This window comes from Phaenicophaeus curvirostris, chromosome 1 (assembly GCF_032191515.1).
Source record: "Phaenicophaeus curvirostris isolate KB17595 chromosome 1, BPBGC_Pcur_1.0, whole genome shotgun sequence".
NCBI lineage: Eukaryota > Metazoa > Chordata > Aves > Cuculiformes > Cuculidae > Phaenicophaeus > Phaenicophaeus curvirostris.
Window position 1 is genome coordinate 75,037,735 of NC_091392.1, and position 12,501 is coordinate 75,050,235.

Consider the following 12,501-nt stretch of genomic DNA (forward strand, 5'->3'; position numbering starts at 1 on the left):
CCAGCAGTCCAGCCTATTTAGATCCCTTTGCAGAGCCTCCCTACCCTCCAGCAGATGAACACTTCCACCCAGCTTAGTGTTGTCCGCAAACTTGCTAAGGGTGCAGTCAATGCCTTCATCCAGGTCATTGATAAAGACATTGAACAGGGCTGGACCCAGCACTGAGCCCTGGGGAACCCCACTTGTCACTGGCCTCCAGCAGGAGTTAACTCTGTTTACCACCACTCTCTGGGCCTGGTCATTCAACCATTTTTCCACCCAGGAGAGTGTGTGCCTGTCCAGGCCAGAGGCTGACAGTTTGCGAAGCAGAATGCTATGAGAAACTGTGTCAAAGGCTTTACTGAAGTCCAAGAAGACCACATCCACAGTGTTTCCCTCATCCAAGAGTCTAGTCACTTTGTCATAGAAGGCGATCAGGTTAGTTTGGCAAGACCTGCCTTTTGTGAACCCATGTTGACTGGGCCTGATCACCCAGCTCTCTTGCATGTGCTTCATGATAGCCCTCAGGATCACCTGTTCCATGACTTTCCCTGGCACTGAGGTCAGACTGACAGGCCTGTAGTTCCCCGGATCCGCCTTGTGCCCCTTCTTATAGATGGGCACGACATCAGCCAGCCTCCAGTCCAGTGGTACCTCCCCAGTAATCCAGGACTGCTGGAAGATGATGGAAAGGGGTTTGGCAAGCACATCCGCCAGTTCCCTCAAAACTCTTGGGTGGACTCCATGCGGCCCCATAGACTTGTAGACGTCTAGCCGGGCAAGCTCTAACCACCTCCTCTTGGATCGTGGGAACCTCGTTCTGCTCCTCCAACCCCTGGGGTTGTGCGCAGAGGGAACAACTTTCCTTACTACTAAAGACTGAAGCAAAATAGGCATTGAGTACTTCAGCCTTGTCTTCATCCCCTGTTACTGTTGTTCCCTCTGCATCTAGTAGGGACATGCTATGGACATGGTAACTGAGCTATGGACATGCTCAGTTAGCTGCTGGCCTCTAAACTCTGCCAATATTTTTACAGGCTTTTTTCTCTCTTTGTTTATAAATGCTTTGTTAGTCATTTAAGGAGGTGTCAAGTAGCTGGTGAATAGCAGTGGGCTAAAAAGTAGTGTATTTGTCTCCTGAAAGACAATGTGACTGAGGAATTCACAGCTGCAACATCTAATAAGACCTGCCTCTGTCTAATGCATTCCAACTGCATAAAGGAAATAAGCAAGGGTTTACCCTGCTATGCGGATTCTTTTCCTGATTCTGGACAACCAGTAATTTTCTGAAAATATGAGTCATGAAGCATAACATACATGATCACATACAGAGTAGACATTGCTTCTGTGTACTGTTGTGCAGAAAGGCAGGGAACAGCGAGGCCAAAGTTAGATTTCAATACAGCATTCCCTGTGATCTGCAACCTTGATGGAAATGGAAAGGAGTTTAACATCACCAGAGCTAGGCAGAGAGATTACATTCATCTGTTCCCCTCTCACAGCATGGAGAAACTAGAGAAACACTGCCAGGTTGCCCTGGCCCACACTTCCCCTTATGATATCTGACCTTTTCTTTTTAAGTCATTATTAATCAACAACATTGCTGTGGTTGTGAGAACAAGTTTTTCCAGTAGTCAGGATTTTGACTCCTCAACTTCTAATATCTAATTTTATTACCTCCCTGGTTTGTACTTTGTTGAGCAGTAGTAACAATTTGCCTGCTGCTTGTTGCTGCTTGATCTCCAGCTGTTAAGAGCTTGCTCAGGCTAACCAGACTGCAGATTCTTACACGGACCAGTGAGTGTGGAAGAGCCCAGCTCATGCACCTCAGTGATGACCTGGAGGAACCACCGTGAGGTAAGTCACAACAGTTTAAGCTTATTCGCTTGCAGTCTGTGATGGTATTTGGATGGCAGAAGGTACATCCACCAGGACCTCGAGATCACACGGGTCTTTGGACAGCCCTCAGATGGTTTCCATACTAAAGAAGAAATCAACATTAGTTGGGCCACAAATACCATGCACCACATGATGAAGCAACATTATTCTAAATTTGGCTTGATGTTTCTGAAATTAATGGTTTTCCTTCCTGTCCTTGAACAATACTGCAAGCCCTCTGCAGAGCAGCCAGCAGCATGTATAATGTATTCCAGGCTTTGTAAGTTATAATAACATTATGGCTATACATGGTCTTCTTTGTCTCAAGTAAATAATAAAGTGATCTGCTACAAAAAATATTTAAACATCTTTGGGATGGTTCTTATGCTATGACTTGCTTGATTTTTCTCTGTGATATATCTGTTTCCGTCACTGGTTTCACTGCCAATCCACAGCATTTAAACTAGAACAAGAAGAGAAGTGATAAAATAAAAAGCACTTACATATGCTTTTTAATCAAGGAAGATCCCAATCTCTAGGTCTACCATCTACAGGTTAATCCTGCCATATTTCTTGGGATAGTTTCTTACACTGTATGTTCTCTGCCTAAAATCTTCAGTGTTGCTGTGATTCTTGATGTGCAAGAATCACTGTCTTATTATCATCACGTACAGTCTTCTAGAATGGGCATGGTTTTTAACTGTACTAGGATAAATATGGTACAGGGAACTAACAATTTCAACATCTGTCACCATTTAAACTTGCAAACTGTTTTAGAAAATATTTTTAACAGTATTTAAATTCTTACACTCTGGGATACATGCATATCTCACAGGATTAAAAATATATATTTTGTCCTTTCAGAAAGCTCATCTGTAAACAGGAAGTGTTCTTATGGTATGACTACTAATAAATATAAACATATATACACCTTGTGAGGTGATAGAGAAAATTCTTATTTTCTCTGTGGAGGGAAAAGCTGTGTTAAGTTTAGGACACATTAAAAATGCTAACACAAACTGAAAAGCTGATTTTATAGACTGGAAACCTTATGTTACCAAAGTATCTAAGAGTTTGGTGTCATCATTCAGAAATTCAGATATAAAATACAAATACATATTTAGAGATTAGGCAATTTTAAAATCAGTGATGGAAATTATAAATCCAGTAATTCCATTGCACTTCTTCACTAACAGTGTGATCACATTTTAAGAAGACAGTACTGAGGTCTTTCATGAAATAGAGTCTGCAGTAGGACCAGACTCTGAAACTAAACTTAATTCCTACATGACAAAATTATCACATTTTCAAATACATAACCTACAGAATATGTCTCAGGGAAACAGATAGCCAGGCAACCTCTTCTTACTCCCCACTGTCTTAGCAATTGTTATAGTACACAAGTCTGTCATTTTCTGAGGGAGCTGCTACTCAAAAACCTCTCTCACATGCTGAACACCTTACTTGTGATCATCAGTGTCTACTACCTTTTTCTCAGTAATTTTCATTTATGCAACTCAGACTGAGTAATCTTAGTTAAGGGGTTGTGACTTTTAAAGGTTGCAGGTTATAAGTTTGAAAATACAGCATCTCTTGTAGCGTCCTATGTGGTGCAATGCAAGGGATAAATATGGTTTGCTAAGGAAACATCTACTTATTTCTTCTATTCAGCAATTAAAGTATGAGGAATAAAACCAAAACAATTTTATGGGAAGTGAAGGGAGCACAGACAGGCAGTTCACTGGGGAAGGTGTGAGGGTTACTGGAGGGAACAATAGCTTTGATGAGCAATGCTCATCTCCTGCAGACACAGGAAAAGGAGCATATGGGATCTGCTCACCTGATCCTAACATACATTCTCCGCTTAATGCTTTAAGAAAAAGCAAAGAAACAGAACAACAGAAGTTAGTAATGGAAAATGACCAAGAATCCTTCAAGAACTATTAAACAGTTTCCTTCAGTTTGTAATAGTATGGTAAAACTAACAAGTGGTATAACAAGTTTAATATTCTTTTAAAAGAAATATATTCATGTAGTCATCACATTTTTAAATATACACACATGTATTAAGCAAAAATACAATTACTCTGCTACAAATGCAGTTGCCTGCCTGGCAATTCTGACTGAAGACTGGGAAAATCAATGTGCAAAAAAGCTGAAGGAATTAAAAGAATTAAAAAGGAGAGAAGAGGAAGAAGAGCTAAGCACAAACTTAGATTCTTTGGTCTGGACAAGGCTTGCTAGAACGATCCCTAAGCAGATTTGCACTTGACACATCCTGTACCAGCTACTATGCCAAATGATTTCCTTTTTCACTGATTCTTCTCCTTGGTCAGACTATCATTACACTTTTTCTATTACAAAAAAACCCCAAAAACCTTCAACTCTATTTGCTTAAGATTTGCACTTAAAATTAAAAAGCAAATTCTGAAATAATAGGACTACTACTATCATCATCCCATCTGCAACACAATGCTACCCAAAGGTCTTGGACCAAGATAAACATTGTGGTTTTATATGCTCTATAGGTTCAGGTATTGAAGTCATCTTTTTCACCCTCCTCATTCTTAGATCACTCTATTTTGCCAAGATTCAGCACTCAGCCTTCAGGAACACTTCTGAAATACGCTAGTGGCTCTGTATCCTCTCTGCCTGCTTTCAAATCTTTATGCTCTATTTATGCTAAGAAAAAAATCCCTACTTTTCTTGGCACTTCATTCAAAGCATTGTTTAATTCATCTCTCTTCCTTTGCTTACGTTTTCCTTGGTAATAACAGTCCAGAATCATTCAATGTCATTTTGTCCCATGGCTACCAGTATTTAGTTTCTTCTATTTATACTGCATATTCTACCCGCTGCTGAAGTACGTCCCACATTTGCTCAGGTTTTTTGCGTAGGGATATTTTGTTTTTGTAGCATTTAACTTTACAGTAGCCTACTTGTGTCACCCTGTCAAATGAGATCAACCTATGCTTTTTTGGCTGTGTATAAAAAAAAAAACTAACCTGTTTTTCACGTTGTTTCTGTGTCTCACATCACAAATAGCGTGGATTCGTGAAATCTGACATTGAAGCTACTTCAGTGCTGCTATTTATACAGTCTTTTAAAACCAGACCAACAGACGCATAGATACACATAGCATTTAGTCTTCGACACAAGATTAAAATTAATTTTATAATCGTTAGTGTAAAACAAAGATTTGTAGTTTCTCTGTACCACATAGTAGCAAAACTATTTGGTGATGAAAAATGGCAGCATCTATCTCTCTCAGAATAGTATTCAAAGATGACTCAATATACTCCAGAGTAAAAAAATCACTCCTAAGCAGTAATTCTGTAATACAGCGCATGATATAAAGAAATAGATGCTGGAAATGGTGCCATTCAGTCTGAATTTGGAGGCATTTCCAAATACAGGTGATTGTTCACACTACAGAACAACAGGGTCAAAAAATGTATCACAATATGGTTTAAGTTACTTACCAGGCAGATGTACTCTGAAAAGACATCAGGGGTGGGCTTAAAGGATCTCCTTTTAAAGTATGTACTGTCTGTGATGTTTGAGGCTGTGGCTGAGTTTGAGGCTGTCTCTCTGGTTGAGGCTGTGTCTGTACTTGGCTTAGATCCTGAGCAGGGTTAATCCATCGGCTCTGTCCCTGTGTCATCCACTTTCCCTGAATTCCCCACCGTGCCAGGTAAAATTTGCAAATATCATAGTTCATTGAAGAGTAATATAACAGGTCCAGTACCAGCAAGATCACCACAAAAAAGCCATAGATCCACACTCCTAACAGTGCACTGTAGTTGCTGTGAAATAAAAAAAGGGAAAACAAAGAAGATATATGATATATCAGCAATGGTAATCATGTTAGTTTAAGATTGTTTGTTTCATTAATTATGTAAATATAATATATAGATGGATGAAACAAAAATTCTGCTTTAAAGCATGTGTCCCTAAAAATATTTATTATTTGAATCTAAATACTGCTATATACATGACATGGGAGGTTTTCAAAAACTAAGCCCCTCTGTCTTAGAAACATTTTTATTTTTCCCTCTCACCTGTGTATTTATATCAGCATACAAATTTGATGTACCATCAGCTGCAATACTTTATGTGATACCAGTGATACACAGTTGATAGGTCATATGTCTTACTCTGCAAATTCTGACTCATACAGAGTCACTCTGCTGAAAGTGACAGGGCAGTTATTAGAGTAAAGATTAACCACATGAAAATATGCAGTAATATTTAAGACTGAGGAGCATCTATATTATCGAAAACTTTCATTATTGACATGCATTACAAACCACATATCTTGAAAGTTGTTTAATGTGCTTGGATTTGTTCTAACTTTAATATTAATTATTGCTGGATAGTAGAACTATAAGCTTTCAAGAGCAACCGCTAAAGATCCTTTAGTTTGCTGGTAATAAATTTAGGAAGGAAGAACATTGACAAGATCACATTATATAATGCATTCCACAGGAAGGGAAATATGCCCTACATTTATATGTATATGTTCATGTAGTTATAATGTATATATATAGGCAAAGGCCATGAAAATTATCAGCTGCTGACATGGTGCACAGAGCTGTAAAGCTATGACAGGTGACTAAAGAAAGCGTGGGAAAAAGGAGGAAAAATTAAAAGGGGTCAAGGATATGGAGACCAAAAAGGGGAAGAAGTGCTAAAGCTCTGCGGGAGATGCAGTATTATTAAAAGAAAAATGACTGTCAGGTGTAAAAGCAGTTTAGGTTGGAAATTGTGAGAGGGGAGGATGAGGTTGGAACAGAGGAGGAAAGACATTTGTAAGAATGAGGCAGTTCCTGTTCTTCTTCATCACTAATGGCAATAGGATCACTTTTACAAATAGGTGAGGTGTATTTGCTCCATAATAAGAACGGAAATACTAGAGAACATGTTATTTTTGTTTAGACAACAATCATAGAATCACCAGGTTGGAAAAGACCCATCGGATCATCAAGATGTGAGAGGCAGGAACATTTCTCATTTTGAGTTAACTCAAAAGAACTTGTTTCTATATTTAGTTTCACCCATTAAGATTTTTGCTAGTGAAAATTAGAGCCATTTTGAGTGTTCCAATTTAAAGCAATAATTTATTAACCATGCCATATGTTATTTATCCATCTGCTTCTTGTAAACAGCATCTGTTTCTTAGAAGTTCAAAACCAAAAGACTATTTTCTTTTAATTAACAGTGGGACAACAGCTCTATCAAAAGGGTCTTATGAGAAATCACAAGCAAAATTAATAAGAAGTATGTTTTGTACACAGAGGGAAATTCCGTTGCTTGATGTTTGCTGTTTCTCAAACTATTAAGGTGGTAGAAAATACTAATTTTGCTGACGGGTACTAATTATAGCAAAAATTAAAACCTCCCATTAAGAAGATGTCTTAATTCGAAAATAAACAATTTTTCTTCAGTGGATAACAGTAAGACCAGAGAAAGAGAAAAGATCTGGGAATGAAAACACTCCTAAGATTTGCTTTCATTTTATTGCACTGAATGATTTAATCGCAAGTTTCATCTTGCTATCTGATTTTCTTGTATTTCTGCGCAGAAGTTCCATTTCAACTTAAAATGAAGTGTGAACAGATTCCAAATTTACCAAAAATTCATATTACAGGGGTTTGTTCCTTCACAGGGACAACCGAGTATAATAAGTTATTTTGGTGTGGTTATAACCCCTCCCTCCCCTTCTCTAGCTGGAAAGCTTGCCCTGCCCTGCTAGTGCTCCTGCCCCACCCTATCAGTCATTCTGGAGTTTTCCCTTTATGTTCAATGCAAGGTTTAGCAACACAGCACTGAAAATTACTTCTAACGCTATGTTGCCCAGTTCTCTCCTGCTGCTGGCATCCAAGTGCAAAAGCTAGATCTGGAGTAAAAGTTACAAGCTTCTAGGTTCTCCATTAAACAAGAAAATTCATGGACCTATCAGAAAATCTTGATGTCTCATTTTAAGATACCTCCTCTTTTATAGAAATACTATGTATATATGGTATAGCCTTGATACAGAGCCTACTTGTGTAAATGGAAAGGTTTGCTCTGACTTCAAGGAGTCTTGAAACAGGCTCCCTAAGAAATACTTTTACCATCTACCTCCTCCTATTCAATCTACAGAATCCTGCTTAGATTTCTCTTACAACCCTTCACGTAAGTGAAAAGACAGGTTCTTTTACTATTATTGCTACCCATGTGATTCCCTCCATCTAATTCCTTAACTTTTTGCGACAGATGACAAGCAGGTTAGGACTGATTCAGGCTTAAAAAACTCAACAAATCAAAACAATTATGAGCAGAATCCTACTACTGTAGATTTTAAATATGGGTAGATAGCCATGGAGACTTACTTTCCTTGTTCTGCTTAAACGGGGCTTTTACTTGCAGTTGTACCATATTTTAAGTGTTGTCCCAAGGAAATGCAGGGTTACATCCTAGCACATGCCTTGATATTTCTAACACTGAGGAAATCTGTGCAGTTTTTGCATATACACTTTAAATGTGCGTTTCCCCCCCAGTTATACTTTTACTATTATTTCAAGGCCTTTGCCAAGTCTTGTGTTTTCCTGTAGAATCTCTTACTGCAGTATAGATCTGTTACAGAGGTCTTCCCAACCATATCACTTCTTTTTGCAACAGTTGGCAGTGGAATTGACAATTATTATTTTTCTTTCTTACTTGTAAAGATGACTTTCTAGGAGATATTTAAGCAAACACTAGCTCTGCAGGGGAAAGATGGGAGATAGGGCTGTTCTATCCTCACATTGCTTTTGGTGCACTGTTGTCGTGTGGTGTGCAAAACCCATTCAACCCTGAAAAACTGCAATACAAGATATGGAAAAACATGTATGCATTACAGACTGCTGTAAGACTGTTCCAGTATCAGATTAAGGACCCCTATCATTGTAATACTGCCAACAATCCACCAAAACATGCGTAACAAAATCTGGGAAAGCATGAATACTAGATTCAAGTGAATACTATTTTTAAGAACAATCAAACAACTTATTTGACAATGTTTTATGGAAAAATGCTTTGGATGGCAGGACTTCTGTCTGATAGACATCATTGCTATTTCTATATTTAATACTAAATATTTCTATATTTAATACTAAATTAATTGTTCACAGTCAAAATATTAGAATGATTATTCTGCATGACTACATAGGTATAATAGCCTAGTATTCTACACTCACCAAAACACAGGAATCTTTAGTTACAGTAACTGAAAAAATATAAATAAACTTCACTATAGTTATGTTGTGTGACTGTAAAAGACAAGAGTGTTTTTCAGCTGTGCTATGACAAATAAGTTACAAGTCACTTCATTAATTTTTTCCCTCAACTGTTTTATAAAACAAGAAACTTGTTTTGATGATCACAAGAATTGCTAAGGGGGAAAATAAACCAAATGACAATATTGAAATAAATCAGATAAAAATATTGAATCACTCTTCCCTGAGAACGATAAACCTTTTTTCCTGTTCATTGCTATTCTGACATCCTAAATCATTCTCCCCAGCCACAGTACAGTAGGTTTTACCAGAAATTTTTTCAGTCAAATTAGATCTACACAAAGAGCTGACAGTTACTGTAAAGTGAACCCTGGATTTATCAGAATTGAAATAGTTAAATTATCATATATGTTAAACAAATTCAGAGTGTATTAAATACAATGCTTTTTACAACATTTTTAATGTGGATAGCTACACTTTACCTCTTTCATCCCCTCCATAACATACTGAAATTATCAGGAAGTTTTCTACTAGTCTCAGCGAGCTCAGAGTGAGGATATCTCTCTCCCTCTGCCACACCTCACTGGAGGAATTTTAGGTAGAAAGTTAGTGTCTCTTCATCTTCCTGGCCCTGACTCATTTATCAGAAGCAACGCTTCAAGTAAGCTACATAAAGGCAATACTGGTCCACCCTTGCACTTCTCTAAGCTACCTCTCCAGAAGTTTTTTATTGTATTTAGCATGATTTCACATATCTTTGCAAAAGACCAGCTAATGTCCACAGGAAATTCTAGACTGAAGACATATATGGTACTTCTAAAAACTACAGAGGTAGCTCTTTCTCTGTCACAGCTGAATTAGGTGATTTTTTTTTTTTAAAGAAAGATTGCTAAATGAAAACTAAAATAATACTTACAATATGCTCTAATTACTTTCATTAAAATAAATACTGTAGTTCATAGAATGCCAAATTACCTTTTCCTATTGAAGAACTGCTCACATACAACAGCCTTTTATCTGTTTCTAATGGGGAGTGTGCCTGTGTGTATACATGTAAAGATATGAGTGGGCATGCAAACAAAGCATGCAGGAGACAGAAATGTTCAGCATTCCAAGGCATATTTTGCATGTCTGCTTTGGGAAGTGGCTGATTGCCCTGCCCATTGCAAGCTGCTGGTGAAGGGAAGAACAGGAGGACCACCTTACCTTAGTAAGCCCTTGCCATGGCTACACAGAGTAGCTGCGGAGGTACTGCAAAAGGCCTGAAGCATTGACTTTCTACTTGGCTGAACTACAATTTGCCGGTAATATCCCAGTTTCTGAGGTGAAGCTGCCTGTTAGGCAGACTTGGCTGCTCAGCAGTTTTGGTGCAGGGTTTACAGGACAGTAAGGGAAGAAATAAAGCAAATTTGCTATGCACAAGACAAAGAACTGGCAAAATGCAGGAGCAATAGCCACCTAGTCTGTTTTTGAGACTCTTTTTATCACCCTGAATGTGAAGCAGTTTCTGGATCTGTTTGCAACTATGCATATAACCCTTCTGAAATGAGAGTCCTGTGAGGTCCAAGGCAAGTAAATTTCAACTCAAGGACATGGCTGCACGTGCAGTAACAAGAACATACAGATCCACATGGATTTAAAGGTATCTTATATAGGTAGAGTCTATTATCTTTCTTTCACACTACACAGTACACAGACTTCCTTATACTATGTGACTGTCACTTTAAGAGCTGTAAAGATAGAATGTGCAGCTTCTACATCTATGCAAGATTAAAAAGTCTCTAGGCAGAGCTGTACCAAGGGGTGGTTGTTAAGGAAGACAACAGTTTGCTGACTCTGTGAGCCGGCTGCTGCTGGACGCTGCTGCACACAGTGAGTTTAAAGAGCCAATATCAATATTCCAGCACCATAATCTCCTAGCAGCCTTGCAACTGCTTCCACAGGAATGAAGGACAACACATCGACTGCCACTTGCTCTGCAGAAGAAAACACTAAAATCCCCATTGTAAACAAAAATCAATAGACTGGAATTCCAGTTGCATTTAAATCTGTCCCTTCCCTGCCCTGGAGGGGCTGGATAACAGAAAAAAATCACAGAGAAAAGCATATTGATCAGATTTCAACCTCAGGTGTTTACACTAGCTGGAAGCTGCCATCTGCACCAAGTGAAACCACAGGAGATTATTGTGGCCAGAATATCAAATACTAAATAGGAGACGGACCACAAGTGAAGATTTTGTCATCATAAATAGGTAACTGGTCTACTTGCTACTTACTGGTTGTTCAGAAAAAAAGCTACTGACATTTACCATATAGGACAGTCCCTTGCAGTACTTGGAAGTATCAGAGGGCAAAGAGCCCACAAAATTTTGACATATAAGCAAATATATGCTGTTCCCCAAGGTCAGCGATTACAAGATATTTATATTCAAAACATCAGATATTCAAAATAGTGCCTTTGTGTTGATACAGAAAATGTCAAATCACTCCCTCTCTTCCCTACCGACAGCTTTGAGGTTTGTTTTTAGGATACGCATTTAAACATAGTTTGGATCATATTAAGGCAGGGGAACAGACTTTTGCAACTTTTAAATGTAACTTTATATTTGTTACATTTACATGTATCTTTTACACACACAGCTCTCCTAGCAATATTTATAGTCCAGGTCAAAGCAAAGAAAGCAAAGCAAAAATATCCTTTCTTTCATGAGTTATGCAACAGCAAAAAGCTTTTAGTAACATTTCTCTGTATGTGCAATTATTCTAATTGCTTCCATCATTAAGTACACCTCAGAGTATGTTATTAGTCCAGGAACAATTTGGTGAAGAGTACTTTAAAACTCATTTACTTACTTATGCATATATCCATCTGCATTCCCTGTAAAGTTCATCTGCATAACAGTCTGAAATTCTGTTTCATTGCAGCAGTATTTAAATACTGTGTTGTTATGGTGACAGCAAAAGATGTAAGATTTATTGTCAGAAAGACGAGGGCAGTGAAAACCAAAGTGGTAGCGACCTTTGTAGTCCGTATATGGCTCACAGACCCGAAAATGAGCAGACAACACTGCAAAACAAATAACAATATTGACTTTGTGAGTCACTTGTGCTATCTGTATGTTATAAATTATTATTTTTTATTGGTTAAGCTTAAACAATTATTGTTTGATTTCTGAAAAAAACATGAATATTTCAGAACTTTCAACATCATAAAATTTAGTACTCAAAGATTACATTATTTAGCCTCTTATATTTTGAATTTTACTTTTACTGTTTTACTGTTTACTGTTACCATTATTTCTTTTAAGGGAAGAGAAAAAATGCCCTCCATGCCAAGAAGCCCCAAAACATTTAGGGAAACATTTTCATACTGGTGTTCTAAATA

General features: G+C 37.9%; 1 protein-coding gene across 9 annotated transcripts in view; it reads right to left on the reverse strand.

Moving 5' to 3' along the window:
* SHISAL1 (shisa like 1) overlaps positions 1-12,501 on the reverse strand; it is a 188,204-nt gene that overhangs the window by 22,136 nt on the left and 153,567 nt on the right. For 3 of the 9 annotated variants that reach the window (XM_069865136.1, XM_069865118.1, XM_069865127.1), the window contains exons 3-6: positions 11,970-12,183; positions 5,340-5,663; positions 3,698-3,727; positions 1,585-2,320 (exon numbers count right to left, since the gene is read on the reverse strand). In XM_069865136.1, the coding sequence (XP_069721237.1) occupies positions 2,296-2,320; positions 3,698-3,727; positions 5,340-5,663; positions 11,970-12,183 (593 nt within the window). In that variant the 3' untranslated portion in view covers positions 1,585-2,295. Of the gene's footprint in view, positions 1-1,584; positions 2,321-3,697; positions 3,728-4,862; positions 4,958-5,339; positions 5,664-11,969; positions 12,184-12,501 lie in introns of those variants that run through there. The other 6 variants (XR_011338117.1, XR_011338118.1, XM_069865145.1 and 3 more) reach the window with 6 other exon arrangements.